We start from the raw sequence: 17,371 nt of genomic DNA on the forward strand, positions 1-17,371 counted from the left end.
CAGATAAAGCAACTGAGACATTGATCTGTTTTTAAAATCCTTTCAATAAACCATAATCAACTTGATCTTGCTTTAACCTTATGCTCGCCCATCTCTAGTCCTTGGTCCTCTGGGTACCACCAGAGGTGGTATTGCTGTGGTAATATGGTAATGTGGTAAATGGTGTTGCTGTTGCTCCATGACTGGAGTCTTGCCTTGCACCTCCAACTTCTTCCAGGGCTAATGTTCTTCCATGAACTCCAAAGCTGGGGGCTGCCGCCAGAGCCCTTCATATCTTTTTTTTCCCCCATAATCCAGAGGTCTTTTATTTTTTTTTACAGCTATTATGCCATGAAGTCATAGGGAATGGGTTCCAGCAGCTCAGGCTCCTTTCCATTGGTTCTCACAAGTGTGCTTCTCTGGGTGGAGCAGGCTGAAACTTCAGTTGAAGCCAAGTAACTTTCTCTTTGGCTTCCTTCTTTTTCTGGTCATTTTCGTTCACACGTTTCAAGAAGCCATTGCCGCTCTTAGAGTGCTTAATATACTCAGTATGTACACAATTCTCTTGGCAAGAATCTTGCCCTTTACTTGTTTGTTTGCACCAGTGCCAACAGCATGCTGGATAACACTGTAGACTTCCAGTTTTGTTATGGGAACATCTGTGGGGCATTCCTTCTGGAACAGTGCTCATTCTCTTGATGTCCACAACATTACCTTTCTCATAGATTCACATATACGTGGCCAAAAGAACAACTCCATGTTTTCTAAAAGGTCTAGAGAACATATAGCAGGTGCCTCTCCTCTTTCCCTTTGTGTTGGTTGTTTTGGTGAACTACTGGAAGATGGTGGTTCCAGTAAAAAAAAAAAAAAAAAAAAGAATCCCTCAATATTTTGAGCAAGCTTGGCCCAGAGGCAAACTGGGACATGAAGCCATAATGGGACAATGAGTGAAAAGCTACATGGGGCTAAATGGTTCAAAAATTAGTGTCTGTTGGTAAATTCCCTTTATGAGAAAACTAGATTTGCCTTTAGGGCAGGTGTAGAAGCTTGGAGGTGCCAAGGTGGGCTGCAGCTGGGACTTCCATAGCGAGTGCTTGGAGGTGGGGCCAACATTGAGGTCCATGGAGGAAGGGTGGTGTGGTCGTTCATGTGTAGGTCAGACAGAGGAGTGTCCTAATGCTGCTCTGTCTCTGTTTCATCGAAGCACGTTTGGATGTAAGGAACAGAGTCTCAATCAAGCTACCTTGAGAAAAGGAGAATTTAGGCAAAATTTCTCTGAAATCCAGTAGTACATCCTTAACTGTATCTGGAAAATGGTCCAGATTCAAGGTGGCCTCAGGACCTCAATAGTCTAAAGGAGCAGAAAGTATATCAGTTGTATGTGGTAATCAGTTTTCTAGAAAAAACAAAACAAAACCCTGATTTGTAACTTTTACCAGTTTTGTGGTGTAAATACTCTTATCATGGCCAATTTCAACATGATATCACTGACTTGAAGTTGGGAAGAATTGTACACAATTGAATCTCTAAAGTCAGTATGAGTTTATTCCAGCACACCAAATGTTAGCTTTGATTCTTTCGTGAAATTCCCAAGTTATCAACAAGATAATTTATTATTGTTTTATAATCAGAAAAACACATGACAAAAGTTATTTTAAAAAAAGAAATATAAAGAGATATATGGGATGTGGGGTGGAGTATTGAGGACAACAAACTTCTCCTATTTCACCATTTGTTGAGGGTCAGTCTTAGAATTCGCCGTTGGTTGCCTCCACTGGCCCCTGGGACCATGTAAGTGCTTGTATCGGGTTTGGTTGGACTCACAGCCACCTTCAAGAAGGCGCTTCCAAATTTTGACTCCCTATTTTGTGGACGTTGTTTTAGAGAGAGGTTGCTCAGAACTACCTGATGGGGGTCTTGGCCTTCCTTAGTCTTGGCCTTCCTTAATCTTGGCCTTCCTTAAATTCAAGTCTGTAAAGGACATTCCAGGGTGATGCTCAGGGACCAGGCTAGGTGACCCTGAACAGAAAGTTTTGAAAAACTATAAGCCTTTCGTTATGTTGACTAAAAATGTTAAAAGTTATACTATGGAAAGTGTGTACTGGATGGGGAATTTGTAAGAGAGAATAAAGCCTTGACACAGATCTTTAAAACATAATCCCCTCCAGATTAAGTTATGAAACAGTTGGCTCTGGACTTGGCCCTGTGCTCAGATTTCGGTTTCTGGGCTCCCCACTTAAATCAGCCTCGTGTTCCTTTTCATGCAACTTTCCAACTTCCTGTTTCTGAGTCAGGCAGGCCTCTAGCTCATTGTTCTTTATGAAAGCATTTATCTTTTGTTATTATGTATGCTGGGATGTGGTTGACAAGAGGAGTTGGCCTGAGGGGCCCAGGGCTGCTCATATGATGGGCAGGAGCCTTGGAGAATTGGGAGACTTGAATCAGGAAGGGAGAAGAGACCAGGCCAGCCATGTCAGCAGGATGGAAGTTGGAGAGGCTAGCACTCCACCCACGAGCTGTGGAAACACAAGTGAACCCTGACCTGAGGTAGAAGCTGTAGGTTCTCTGTCCTCTGGGATCTCAGATAACAACCGGAATCAGAAGGAGGGCACAGGATGGAAGGCAAAGCTACTCTTGTTTGAGGCGTGGGTGGATATTCCAATTACCTCCCACTTATAAGTAAGATACGTACCAAGTTCTCATCATACTACTTCAGCCTAGGTGGATGAATAAGACACTGGATCAGGGGCTGCAAGTCCTGAGCTGTAGTCCCATTTCAGCTACTAACCAGCTGTGTGACTTTGGTCAAGTCACTTAATCATCTGGGTTTGTTTCATGATCTGTCGTTTCAGGTTGTTGTAGGCCAGCTTGGGATGGCTCTAAGAATTTGAGAAGCCTTCATATTGGGCTGCAAGTGATTTGCCTGTAACTCCTTCCTGTTGGCTCTTATTTGGTTCACTGGAGGCATCCTCTATCTTCTTCTACCTGATGGCCTTTTGAATCTCTTATCAGAGTCCTCCTCTTCCCCTTTGTTAAACATCTGCAGAGCCTCTGACAAATTCAGACATAACAGTGGTTCTCAAAGAATGGTCCTGGGACCAGCAGCATCAGCATCACCTGGGAACTTGTTAGAAATGCAAATTCTCAGACCTCATCCTAGACCCACCAAATCAGAAAGTCTGGGGGTGGGGCCCAGGTAATGCTGATGCAAGCTCCAGTTTCAGTATCACTGCCCTAGAGCAGGGGTCCAAATCCCCTCACTGGCATGGTCTCTTACTATTGCACCTCCTTTGCCAACACCTTCTTGCTTACACATCTTGTCCTCCAGTGGTAATAGTTTGTGGTTCTCCAAATATTCCTTGTTCTTTTACACCTCTAAGTGTATACACTGTTCCTTTTCCCTGGAAAGCCTTTACCCCCACCCTTTTCTCTCCTTATAAATTCTTCTTGTCCCCCTGAGTCAAATCACACATTACCTCAGCCACACAGGAACTCCTCAGACGAGAGTCACTGGCTACCAAGACAGAGCTCTTCCTCCTGTTGTGAGCAATGTGTTTCCTAACATTCTCGTAGTTTTTGATTATTCATTCATCCAACCATGAAGTCCATCTACCCATCCCATATTTCTTGACTGAATCGTATATAATTGGGCTTGTGCCAGGCTCTAGGATATAAGACAACTTGACACAGTACCTGCCCTCAGTGAGCTCACAGCTTGCTGGAGGAGACAGACGGGTAGCCAGGTAATGATAAAACAATGCTTTAGTGCATACACAGAAGCATGAGCAGTGCAGGGTGTACATATGCAAGGCCTGCAATAAAGGTAGCTGTGTTGGGGAAGCTTTGTGGAGGCAGGAGGGACAATTACCACTAAGGATGAGTAGGCATTTTGCAAGCAGAGAGGAAAGTACAAAATCCAGTCGTTCCCCCCGCCTGCCACCTCACCCCACTCCCGGTTGTGGACTCTGAAGCAAAGCTTACTTTGTTCTCTCCGCTGGTTCCACCCTCCCACAATTCTTGCCCCTCATCCTAGAGAAATCAGGTTAAAATGAACTGTATAGGGGCCGGCCCAGTGGCGCAAGCGGTTGGGTGGGCCAGCTCCGCTGTGGTGGCCCAGGGTTCGCCGGTTCGGATCCTGGGTGCGCACCCACGCATGGCCTGGCAAGCCATGTTGTGGCGGTGTCCCATGTAGAGTGGAGGAGGAAGGGCATGGATGTTAGCCCATGGCCAGTCTTCCTCAGCAAAAAGAGGAGGACTGGCAGATGTTAGCTCAGGGCCGATCTTCCTCAAAAAAAAAAATGAACTGTATATTAAATGTATATATACGCACATATTTAAAATTTTTTTCTGACAGGAAACGTGAGTTCTCTGAAACAGAGGAAAGACTGTTACTCACAGATCACCTTCATACCAGTTCCCTGAATCCTAGGCACTATGCGCAATGTGGTGAGAGTCTGTTGTGACCCTGAATGTGCAATAGGGTTGCACCACAGGCGAGGAATCTCGAAATTGTGAGACTCAGAGCTTACAAAGCTGCTGGCACATTAGTCCATTCTGTCTTCCAGAGATAAATAGAGAGGGGGCACTGTATTCTGGAATGTAAACAAATTCTCTTTGAGGAGAGAATTGGACAGTCTCTACTTTTCCTTTACTACCAAGCAATATAAGGGAATGGCTTCAGGGGGAAATAAGTCCTTAAATCTCCCTGGAGTAATACACTATCTCTAACTTTTGAAGCATGTTTTTTACTCAATCTCCCTTTGGCCAAGTGAGCCAGTGCTCTTCACTCAGAAAGCCCAGACCATACAGAAAAATGAAAACATTTGTGGGGAATTATCTTCCAACACTGCGAAGGCAGAAACCACAAATGTCAACATATGACATGTTCATGGGTCCCAATACACACAGAGTCTAGCTCAGAGGATGATAGATAAATACCTAAGAAATGGAAATATAGGTGTGAAGGGATGGGGTAGGAATGAGAGGAGGGGAAGACAGGACCACCTTCATTTCCATCAAAGGACAACATTACTAATTTCTCTTTTCCAACATCAACTGGGCAAACATTGAATGTTTATGATAGACAAGGTGTTTGGCACCCTGGAGGGCATAGAAATAGAGTGACCAAATTGTTTGAGCTTTCCCAGGACTGTCTTAGTTTTAGCCTCAAAAATCCTAAACAACCCCTCAGTCCAGGCAAACAAGGATGGTCAGTCACCCTGCAAAGGAGGAAGGGAGGCACCTTTCTTCTCTCAAAGATTTTATAATCTAGAAAGCAATCTCAGATCCACATCCTCAAGAAATATTTAATCACACCTTAGGAGAAGTAAAAATATAGGGAAATGAGAGAGAATATACAGCTAGGGGTATCAGGGAAAGGTCCATGGAGATAGTGTCATTGAAGATGGCTAGTAGTCTTGTAAAAAACAAATCCCAACACTGTAGGTAATTCTGGGAAACGGCATTCTGAACTCTTTTTTTTTTGCTTTGTATTTTCTAAATCTTCAGAAAGCATCTTTACTTCTGTAATGAGAAAAAAATAACACTAAAAAAACCCCTAAAACCAGAAACAATTTAAGTAGAGTTTAAATATACATGAGGCAAAAAGGATACAAGAAGTATTACTAATCTTACCACTCAGACATAACCATAATGTAGCATTTTTCTAGGACAGTAGTTCTCAACCAGGGTGATTTTGCCACCTGGGGGACATTTGGCAGTGTCTGGAGACATTTTTGATTGTCACAATTGAGGGAGGATGCTACTTGCATCTAGTGGACAGTGGCTAGGGATGCTGCTAAACATCTTACAACGTAAAGGACAACCCCTCTCAACAAAGAATTATCCAGTCCAAAATGTTAGTAGTGCCATGGATAGGAAACCCTCATCTAGGATATAAATATGTTTTTGGTTTGAGTTTACAAAAATGGTACTAAATCTATGTGTGGTTTTGTAATCTGAATGTGTAGTACTTCCTCTGGCAGAGAAGGGGACAGACAATCCAGGCAAAGTGAATAAACACATGTCAAAGACAGAAAACTCTGAGCATATATGGAGACAGAATATGTAGCTAAAAAATCATAGTGAGAGAATACATCATAGCATTCAAGAACCCGGGCTTTGGAGGGAGCATATAGGGTTTGAATCTTAACTCCATTTCTTTGGATCAAGGGGCTGAGTGAGAGGAGACAAAAGATGAGATGGGGCCTGCGTGACCTTAACAACCATTAACCCTCTGTTAGCCTGTTTCCACATGCCTAAGTTGAGGAACAATGACACCTACTTCCAAGGATTATTGTAAGCCTTAAAAGAGATGATGGTCGGCAAAGCCCTTGCATCTGGTAGGTGTTCAATAAATGGTGACTGTTTTACCTTTTTGTTGTCAAACAAAGCATAGATATAGAAAATGACACAAAAAATATATAGCTTCAGCGAATTATTATGAGGCACTGCACATCCTTGTAAACACCATACAGCTCAACTCTATGCTTATGCATACAATGTATCTTATACTTTTATTTATATAAATATAATTGATGGGAGGATGGTGGTGATTGTTTGGGAAGAGAGAGAGTGTATCACAGTAGTCTTTATTCTTTTGTTTTCATTTGGTATATTTATTCAAGTTTTCTTTTAAATCTCTTAGTAAAGTTTGTTAGTTTTCTCTTACATTTCTTGTTAAGGTTACTCCTAGGCATTTACCTGTGTTTTATTACAATTGCGAATGACTATTTTTTCATTACATTTTCTAGCTGGCTACTGTTGGCATACTGGGAAACAATTTTTGTATTTTTATCTTGTTTCTAGCCACTTTAATGAATTATTTTATAAATCCTGCAGAACTGTTGTCTCATTGCCCCCTCATTCACAGACTGTGAATCAGGAACAAGAAGCTTCTGTTTAGGGGAATAGATGGCTTGTCTGGCTTGTGTAGGGCAATAGATGGCTTCTGTCTGAATTGGTGGTAGCCCCATACAGGGTGTTAACCCCACATATAGTGATAGCAGCCATATGGGGGCATGGAACAGCAGCAACTCAAAGATTCTGAGAAGCAGGAAAGAAAGGATACCAGGATGAGCCCTTGTGGCCTTTCTACCAACATCAGAACAGGAAAAAGAGGGTTCACTCCCTCTCTGGGAGACAGCACTGGAAGCACTGGGCTGTTGGCAATGGTGGTGTTCAGGGAAGTATGGCCCTAGCAAATGTAGTAGACAGAGGCCCAGAGACACTGCAGGGGCAGCTTGTGATGCTTTGGTGCCTTTGCAATTGTGGCTGCCCCCTACAAAGTTAAGCATGGTCTAGTTGGCTTTGTGAAGTCCTTACTGTCAACCGTGAGTTAGGCCCTTGATCATTGGGGTGCAGCACAGAGCCAGAGCTGACTAGACATTGGCTAGGTTGATTGAAGGAGACAGAATCTCCTGACTATGAAGAATCAAAGTCACAGTTGTATTGCAGTGATTCTGGGAAAGCATCTCCTTGGGATTGAGATTCCATTGGGGTCACTGAAGAACATTGGAAAGTGGAAAGCATGGGTTTTAGAATTAGCCAGACCTGAATTCAAATCTTGATTCTACCACTAAGTAGCTATGTGTCTTAATTTGGCTTCCCCCTAAACCACACTTTAAGACAAGGATTGGGTACAAGAAGTTTATATGGGAAACACAATGATGGGGTGAGGGAAGTGAGATGGAAGGGCAGGAAGCCCTTAGAGGATGAGTGGGTTACTACTATGGGCAACTGGGGCTCAGTGCTCTGGGAGTCCTCTGACAGACAGTGTAGAGCACACTTCAGTATTGTTCCACCAAGAGACATAGAAGCTAGCCTATTTATCTACCAATTCCTGGCCCTCAGTTGAAGGTCACTCTTGGGGGCATTAATTCTCTAGTACCTTTGGTGAGCCAGCATGCCCTTATAGCCAGAGAATGCTCTCAGGTAGTGATGTTTTTGGTGTAGATGAGAACTGTCTGTGGGTGACCTCTAGGATGAGCTAAGGGGATATGGCGGTGACACCGATATTGTGTGCTAAAATTATGTGACTTTGTCTGCTTTCATGTTTCTAAAATGGAGATCATAGTACTTAACTACACTGGATTAGCGGGAAGATTAAGTGCATTAGAGTTCATAAAGTGCTTCTCATAGTTCTTGGAACATAGTTGATGCTCAATAAATGGCAGTTTTAGTAGCAATAAGTTAACATGATGGAACAGTGGTTCTTCCTCTGTAGCTGACTTAGACTTGTTTCTATCGCTATAATTTGTGTTAGAGAAAACAGTTGATGAATCAGAAGGGGCAATCTGTGGCCTTAGGAATAGAGATTTTCCTTGAGTAAAGCAATCTGCTTGTACGGGGACAGAATCTAGTCCTTACAAGCATCATAAAGCAAATAGCTTAGTAAGGTATAATAAGATTTTTTTCTCAGTAATAAAGTTTTCCAATGGCAACATTTTGTTGCCTGGTAAGCAAAACTAAAACTTCCACAGAACAGAATCATTTTGCCTGTAGCAATAAAGAATATTTACCAGTTCGCACTGAATCTCAGGGTATATTCAGGTTAAGACAGATGCAAAACTGGTTATGCTTTTCACCTTTGCACTAAAATCTAGTCATAGATATTATTACACTTATGGTACAACTCTGCTTGTGCTGGCCTATTAGAAAAAAGGAGGGTTGGGGGGAAGCTAACAGTTAACTGTTTAAGTCAGGGGATGGGGTGGGTGGGTTTGGGAGCTATACAAAAAATAATAAGGGAACTTGGTAAATAGGATCCATCATGAATTAAAAATTGAGTTTTATTTTTAATTTTGTTGTGTTTGGGGTGGTTGTGTTGGAGTTGAATATGGCCGATGTTGTTTATAATTGGAGAGATTTTGGAGGACAAAATGCCATGAAAGGGATTGGGTCATGTGTTGTCCTCAGCTCCACTAGAGGTGATGGTTAGAGTCAGGGAGGTTGAAGTTCTGAGCTCCTCCCAGCCAAGGCCTGCAGGAAGAGTTAGATTAACTGTATACCAGCCTTTCCCCCTCTTCTATGCTAACAGGCTCTGATTTTGTTCAGCTATCACATGGCTATTCCTTGATCTTGGGTGGACTAGTCTCAGTGGATAAATCAAGTTTGGTTCAAGCCAATCACGGTACTGCATTTATACTTCCTGGTGTTTGGTATGAGGTGGCCTAGAAGTCTCATGAGGATTTTAGGAAATATTTTCTCTCTGGTAAAAAGAGTGATGGAAAAGAGGCCCGCTCTTTTTCTTCCTGATATTGGACTGGGGTTGTGTGAAGACATGGTGTCTTGTACTGTGGCAGCTAGTATGTGACCATGAGGGGACATCTCCATCACACTGAGGATAACAGAATGGAAAGATGGAAAAATCTTGGGTTCTTTTTTTTTTTTTTTTTGTGAGGAGATCAGCCCTGTGCTAACATCCGCCAATCCTCCTCTCTTTTTGCTGGAGAAGACTGGCCATGGGCTAACATCTGTGCCCATCTTCCTCCACTTTATATGGGACGCTGCCACAGCATGGATTGCCAAGCAGTGCTTCGGTCGCGCCTGGGATCCGATCCGGCAAACCCCGGGTGTGCACACTTAACCACTTGCGCCACCGGGCCGGCCCCGAAAAGCTTGGGTTCTTGATATCACTGAGCTTCTGGATCAATTTGGGACTCCACACCTCTGGCTTCCTATAATGTGAGACTTCTATTGTTTAAAAAACTTTTGATGGGATAATCTGTTATTCAAGCCCAAACCATCTTGTTTGACAGAGCTCTAGATAAAGAACAAGTTTGGGGGGAATTTCAAAGACTCTGATTTTAAGAGTAGGTATCCATGGAAGAGAAGAAGAGCTGAGGCCAAACTGGGACTCCTGGAGAGGACTCACTCACCACTGACGAGGACAGAGAAAGGATCAGGACTTCTGTTGATCAGGAGGACTGGTAGTGCTCCCCACTGCTAGAAGGTGAATGAGAGCAGGAGTGAGACAGCAGAGGCCACTTTGGTGAGGCACTGGGACTGGTGCAGCCATGACAGGAAAGCCCTGAGTTCTCTCCATGGGAGACTCAGGAGTTAGGGCCAACATGATATTACAGCTCTGATAGCCTGATGCTGCTGGAGGAAACAGGAGCTTTGGAGCCACACAGAACTGGGCCCTGTCACTCACTTGAGCAGAGCTTCAGTTTCCTTAGCCATAAAATGAGGAAAGTACCCCACTGGGTCGTTATAAGGATTAAAATACATTAACTCCTGTAAATTCCCTAGGATATAGTGAGAGTTTAATAATAAAAGAGTTATGACTATTTAACGGAGACCTGTCGAGGTAATGAAAATACTTCACGATCCACCACTAGGTGCTTGACCAATAGATGCTGGGTGAGACCAGACCAATTTGAGACTTGCTAGGGCAATCCAGTGTTGACCTATCTTGACTGGGTTTCTAAGGGAGAAGACTCTGGGGATGGAGTTCTGGAGACCATTTCTTCTCTGCCCCCAGAGTCATATCTGAAACAACAGACATTTTTTGGGGGAGGGTGGGCAACATTAATATTTGCCATGATGTTGTTTTCCCTTGAGCAGGGAGGAAGATAAAGACAGAAGATGTGCAGTGCTGATAGAAATGAGAATGCCAGAGATAAACAGGTTTTCCAAGGTTCCCATGGAACTGGGTGGGGGCTCATCATGGGGTCTCAGACTCTTGGGAGGAAGGAGGGGGAGGATCATAGAATGCCCCTGTCCATTTCATCACCAACAACTTGGGTTATAGAAGCACCAGGAGAACAAATGTAATAACCAGAACCAGAGGCTTCCTGCTCACGGATATGAGGGGGGAGATGGACCAAAATAACCACATAGCACTAACAGCAGACTCTAAGAAGCCACCCCTTCTCTCCCAGAGCCCCTTCCTACACACCCCTTCTAAGTAACTTCTAACCTTGTGTTGATTCACAGAAAGAAGAAGAATAGAAGTTACTGGCGTTTGTAGTAACAGGATGAGAAAGTGCAAGACTTCCTGTTATGTGTGTGTGACAGCTGGTGATAAGTGGAGCGCCCTGCACAGGAAATCCGCTCAGCTTCTGCAATGTGACCTGCCTGGAACTTGGGCGCTCCTTCAGTCTGGATGTTGATGGCAGGACAAAGGGGCACCTGGACCATGGGCGATGTGGTAGAGAAGAGTTTGGAAGGGCCCCTGGCACCTTCTACAGATGAGCCCTCCCAGAAAAGGGGAGACATGGTAGAAATCTTAAATGGGGATAAGGTAAAATTTGACGACACGGGACTCTCCTTAATTCTGCAGAATGGCCTGGAGACCCTCCGAGTGGAAAATGCTCTGACAGATGTCGTCTTGTGTGTGGACATTCAGGAATTCTCCTGCCACCGCGTGGTGCTTGCCGCAGCCAGCAACTATTTCAGGTCAGCATGCGTAGCTCCAGAGTCAAACTGGGTGCAAGTTGTAAGGAAAATCTGTATTGATGTGAGAGCCCTATCTAACTAGTTAGCTGTTGCATTTACGGTTTGTATATCTATTTAGGTTTGTGTGTCTATTCAAGATACAAGAAAGGAAACTATTGAACGTTAGATTTTAGGATTTAAGTCATATTAAAAGAGATGTTTATATATTGGTTAAATATTCTATGTGAATGTGCTTGTTCCAGAGGACGGAAAATTACTGAAGTCATGGGGATTTTTCCCCCTCTGTCTGACTAGTTGGAAACATGATGTTGTCCTTGTTCATCAATGGAGACAGAGAAAAGGATGTGGCCCCTTTTTTGGAGTTACCAAATGACTTGCTGAAAATTAGGGGCTTCTGTGTGTGGCAGGGGGTGGATGGGAAGGGAAAGCAGTTAGAAAATGCTTTAGAAGGAAGCTGCTCAAAGTTACAACAAACTTGGAAACCTGGGTTCCACTCCACTCTGCCCCTTCCTGATCACGGGACGTTAGGCAAGTCACTTAATTCCGAGTTTCTGTTTTGTCCTCTGTAATGTGGGGACAATGATGATCACCTCTCAGGATTGTTGTAATAATTAAATATAAGAGGGAAAAGGGTCTCATATAGTGCCTAGCATACAGTAGACGCTCACTATTTCTTTGTTGAAATCTTCACCACATTCGGCTAAGAACCATTTATTGAGTGTTTACCATGAGCAAATAAATGCATGGAGTAGGTGAGAGAATCAGGAACCCGGTGAACATGGCTGGATCCAGAATTCTCCAGATTGGCATAGACATGGTGGGAACCAGTCCTCAAGGAAACGTGGATGAAGAAGGTATTTGGGGAACTTGAAAAAGAAATACCCTTATAATTCTTCTTAACTGGATTCTTCTTAACTCCTGGTTCTGGCTGAGAAAATTAAAAACTACTTACCTATGTAAATGGATGGTATTTTATTTTTTTCATTTTTTTGAGATGCTAGGGAGGAGTCTTTCTTTGGAATTCAAAGAGCAGGGTCAGTAGGTTGATCTGGGAATGATTAGATCCCATTTGTAGACAAGGTGAGAGATATCTGGGTTTCTGAGAAGTAGTGCCTGCTACGTGCCAGACAGACATAGTTATCTGATTTTATTTTTGCAGCAGCACAATGAAGGTGGCTGATGTCCCCTATTACAGATGAGGAAGTGGAAACTCAACATTACATATCTGGTCATGCTGGAGCAGGGATTGGCCACATTCTAGAAATCCTTGTTTTTACTGCAATACAAACTGCCATTAAACTTGGGGCTTCATTCTACAAGAAGTGTATAAAAGGCAAAGTGTAGGCACAGCCATAAAGACGGGTTGACACAGATAAAGATATCACTTACTCCACCAATATTGATCATACACTTGCACATTGATCACAGCCCCTTTCAGAAATGAATGAAAGTCAACTTAGCTCAATGTCCTGAGTGCTCACTTTTAGGTTTATTCTTTCTGTTTTGAATCACTGGAAAACCGCTATCGTAAAATCTTTACCTGATAAGCAATTTTGTTGGTGGCTCGGCCCGGCTACGGAACAGGATTGCTGGCAGTGTGCTCTCGAGTACATCACTGGTTTCTCTTGTCCTCAGGTTTCTCACCCTAAACAGAAGGTGTGTGGGCTTAGGTCCTTCTGACCCTGCTGATGTAGGATACTTAGGGAAGGCGTCTGCCAGTCCTCAGAGAAGGCGGCGGCCATGAGATGCTGGAGGCACCCATGCGGTGCATGTGTCTGCCGGCGGCCGAAGTCTCTTCCAAAACTGCCTGGTCATGAAGGGAAATTCCTTCTATTCTTTTCTTCAGAGCACTGACTTCTGATTCTTATCTTGGTATTTCCAACATGACTTTCCTCCTATAATGAACACAGTCCTGGAGACAGGATTCTTTTTTCCGGTACTGCTATTAATAATAACTTCTGTGGTTGAGCACTTATTATAGTGGGCCAGGCCCTGTGCCACCTGGGTCACATACATTATCCCACAGCAACCCTCCGAGGCAGGGAATTTTATCCTCATTTACAGATGAGGAACCAAAGCCCGGAGTGTCTCAGTTAATAAAGTGACCAAGGGGGATTTGGACCTAGGACCGACATGAAGTCTCACATTGCCTCACTGCCTGTCTTGCTTTGTTTCTAAGATTTTGAAAGGGGCTGGGAGACAAGTTCCCCTTATGTTCAGAATTTAGAAGGCAAAGAGTCTGCTGTCTGAGGAGCTTCCGACACAGCCATCTGCACCTTGGAGGGCCTGGAAGCTGGTTGTAAAATTATGCAGGTTTTTTTCTTTATTCATTGAGAACATAAATATTTTCCACTAAGTGATTGAACCATAGTTTATTTAACAAGTCCCCTATTGACAGATGTTTGGATTGTTTCTAATCTTTTACCATTACAAACAATGTTGTAATGAATAACCTTACACATATATCATTTCACATGCATGCAAGAGTGTCTGGGGGTGCATTTCTAGAAGAGAGTTTGCTGAGTCAAAGAGAAATGCATCTGTGGTTTTACTGGATATTGCCATATTCTTCTTGAAAGGGGTTCAATCATTTTGCATTCCCCACAGCCTTGCCAAAAGAGATGTTATCAAACTTTGGGATTTTTCCCGATCTGATAGATGAGAAACAATATCTCAATTTAGTTTTAATTTGCATTTCTCTTTCTTTTTTTTGTGTGTGTGAGGAAGATTAGCCCTGAGCTGACATCTCTTGCCAATCCTCCTCTTTTTGCTGAGGAAGACTGGCCCTGGGCTGACATCTGTGCCCATCTTCCTCTACTTTATATGGGACGCTGCCACAGCATGGCTTGACAAGCAGTGGGTAGGTCCGTGCCCGGGATCCAAACCTGCAAACTCTGGGCCACTGAAGCAGAGCACATGAACTTAACCACTATGCTACCAGGCCAGCCTAGCATTTCTCTTATTTTTAATAAGGTCAAACATCTTTTCATGTATTTAAGGGTTGTCTGCAGTTCTTTTTCTGTGAACTACCTCTTCATAGCCTTTCAAATTTTCATGTATATTTTTTAAAATTAAAATTTATTTTTATTAGAGTACTATATGCAAATAGTTAACAGAGTCAAATAGTATTTAAAGGCTTGTAATGAAAAACAAAAATTACTCTTCACCTCCTCCAGCCTTCATTCTTGCTCACCAGGGGTTGCCATTTTTGACGCTTAGCTGTTTCTTCTGGTATCATATTTATATTTCTACAAAATATGCTTAAACTGCTCTTTCTTGCTTTCTCAATGTTAGATATCATTTATTGATTTCCTAGTATGTCTGACAAGGATTTAGTACTTACACTTAACTCCCTTATCGTACACTTCCCTCCTTATAATCTCTTAATATAATATTACCACATTTGTTTGATGGATTTGTGTTAAGAGTTTACATTGTGTCCACGAAAACATTGTTTCCCGTTGAGCCAAATGGTGTGATATGATTACATTTCCTTTCTTATAAACCTTTTTGTCTTTCCTGAGGTTAATAATTCACTTTTTCCATCTGCTTTGTTTTTGGAGTATCTTTTGCTCGTAGCCTCTCACGATGATTTTTCATGTGGTCCAGTGCATCAGAGAATCTACCACTTCCATTTTCCCCCAGACCTTTCCTCCCTTCCATCATCCTGTACATGTTCTCTGACCTGCTGCCCAGCTATTGTCTAGCTGCATATGTAACCATGGTGGCTGTAAACAGGGACTATATTAGTAACTCAGACAATGTAGTTCCCTTTGGGGGCCTATTTAAAAGTCTTAAGTGGAATGAGGAAGTTGGGAAAATACGTACAGTTGAGACAGAGAAAAGGACAAGGGAGAATAAAGCTTAAAAAGTAGCTCATAACATGCATTAAATGTCATACAGCCAAAGGTCAAGGTGTCCAAATATTCTCAAGACAGAAAAATCAAGGGAAGCGTAAATTGAACATTCATAGTAATGTTTTTAAAAATTTTATAAGATTACTAGTAAAGCTGCCATTTGTGTTATGCCTTTCAACAGGTCCCCAAATCAGTCATTGGAGGGGATGGTGTATCCTCCATACTGAGCCCCACCTCCTGAAGGATCTCCATCTAAACCAGTGGTTCTCACCATTTGGGGGGGAGGGGGCAACACTGGAGAATGTGGCCCACTCCATAACTGACGTTGACTCGTGACGGCAACCATGTTGCGATTCCCAGGGTTGGCAGAGGGAGGGGAGCAGTGGCAATGTAGAGAGGGGTCATCAGGCTTCTCGCAGTCCTACCTGCTGACTGGCCTTCCTACATAAATGTAAAAGCTTCCAGGCTGAGGCTGAGTCAACAGCAAGCTTCTTTGTTGCTGCTTATGCCCAACCTTGCCTGAACCTTGGTGCCTGCCTTGAACCTTAGTGTCTTAGTCTCTGGGTCTGTTCCCTGAGGCTATGATGAGGGGACTTTGACCACTAGCTACAAAACTCAAGCACAGGCCAGGAATGGGAATGGTATTGTGGGCACAATCTATTCATCATTACTATATATTAATCAATTACTGGGTGGCAGAAAGTGGAGTGAAAGGCTACTCTTAAGCCATGTTTAGATGTTGTAATCCTTTGCTTTTTCTCCATAATGGTGTAAGGTGTCTAGAAAGGAGCCAGCAAGTGCAGGTGATAGGAAAAATGCAAAGGAGGGGCCGGCCCCGTGGCGTAGCGGTTAAGTGCGCGCGTTCCACTGCTGGCGGCCCGGGTCCGGATCCCTGGTGTGCACCGATGCACCGCTTGTCAGGCCATGCTGTGGCGGCGTCCCGTATAAAGTGGAGGAAGATAGGCACAGATGTTAGCCCAGGGCCAGTCTTCCTCAGCAAAAAGAGGGGGATTGGCATAGGTGTTAGCTCAGGGCTGATCTTCCTCACAAAAAAAAAAAAAAGAAAAAGTGCAAAGGAAAATGAGAATGAATTAAGGCCACGTGAGTCTGGATTAAAAATCTGGCTAACGGCAAATGCATTGAGAATTGCTGCTGCCACGGTGGGTACCCCGGTGAACTCAAGCGAACTGATGATTGTACTTCTGGCATTAGGTCCTGTATTTTATACTTTTAATATTGTTCATTTGGCAGAACCAATATGGTGGTTAATATTCAAGTACTATAGGTCTATAATCCCTTATCTGCAATTCCAAAATCCCCAAAGTGCTGATAAATGAAAAATTGTTCATAACTTATGTGATGGACAAATCTACGACTTGAACTGCTCTTGTGTGGTGGAGATATCTGTCCTGAACTGAGGGGAGGCTACTTGGATTCTTTATTTATTCCACTTAGGGCAACTATTCGTATAGTCACTGCTGAAGTACTAACGCGTTGGATTAAGGAGTGCTGGAGGTGCTGTGTAATATTCAAGATATGGTAATATCCAAACAATTCTGAATGTCAAAGCACATCTAGCTGCAAGATTTTTGGGTAAGGGATTATCGGGCTTTCTGATAAAGTTAGCTTTCATTTTGTTGTTATTCTTCTATCTTTTTTCATATGCATATTTTTACATACTTGTAAACATACAATTTTGCTTTGCACCCTTTTTTCATTATAATCTTTCCCCCACTATGCTCTGTAGTTTTCATAACTACTATTTATTTGTTTAGCTACCATTTTAAATAGATGGAGAATATGAAAATCATTCTCTCATTGTGGATATAGGTTGCTTCCAGTATTTTGTTTTTATAAATGATGTGGTAATAAACATCTTTGTATTAAGTATTTTTTGCAGTTTGGAATATGGAAAGGCCAACATTTTTTGAGTATTTACAGCATGCCAGGAACTTTGCTGGATTCTTTTTCATTTCATTTAATCCTCACAACAATATGAACAATTAGATAACAATAAGAGGAGAGCATTGTCTCCATTTCACCCTTGAGAGAACTCACTTTGATTGGAAGAATGGTTTTCCCATTGGGACCCAAACTGAAAACAGACCCCTCAACTGGGCAGAAATGTGGCTGTT

The 17,371-nt window shown here is 42.9% G+C and overlaps 1 protein-coding gene and 1 pseudogene across 1 annotated transcript in view; one reads left to right on the plus strand and one right to left on the minus strand.

Annotated features, from left to right (window-relative positions):
- Positions 1 to 323: 323 nt before the first annotated feature.
- Positions 324 to 3,295, minus strand: LOC101398853 (large ribosomal subunit protein eL21 pseudogene; annotated as a pseudogene).
- Positions 3,296 to 11,049: 7,754 nt separating this feature from the next.
- KLHL6 (kelch like family member 6) overlaps positions 11,050 to 17,371 on the plus strand; it is a 54,834-nt gene continuing 48,512 nt past the window's right edge. Inside the window, exon 1 of the mRNA XM_004424675.3 lies at positions 11,050 to 11,379. Within this exon, the coding sequence (XP_004424732.1) occupies positions 11,087 to 11,379 (293 nt within the window). The 5' untranslated portion in view covers positions 11,050 to 11,086. The remainder of the gene's footprint in view (positions 11,380 to 17,371) is intronic.

Source organism: Ceratotherium simum, chromosome 15 (genome assembly GCF_057802395.1).
Source record: "Ceratotherium simum simum isolate JZ-2026a chromosome 15, ASM5780239v1, whole genome shotgun sequence".
In the NCBI taxonomy this organism is placed as follows: Eukaryota; Metazoa; Chordata; class Mammalia; order Perissodactyla; family Rhinocerotidae; genus Ceratotherium; species Ceratotherium simum.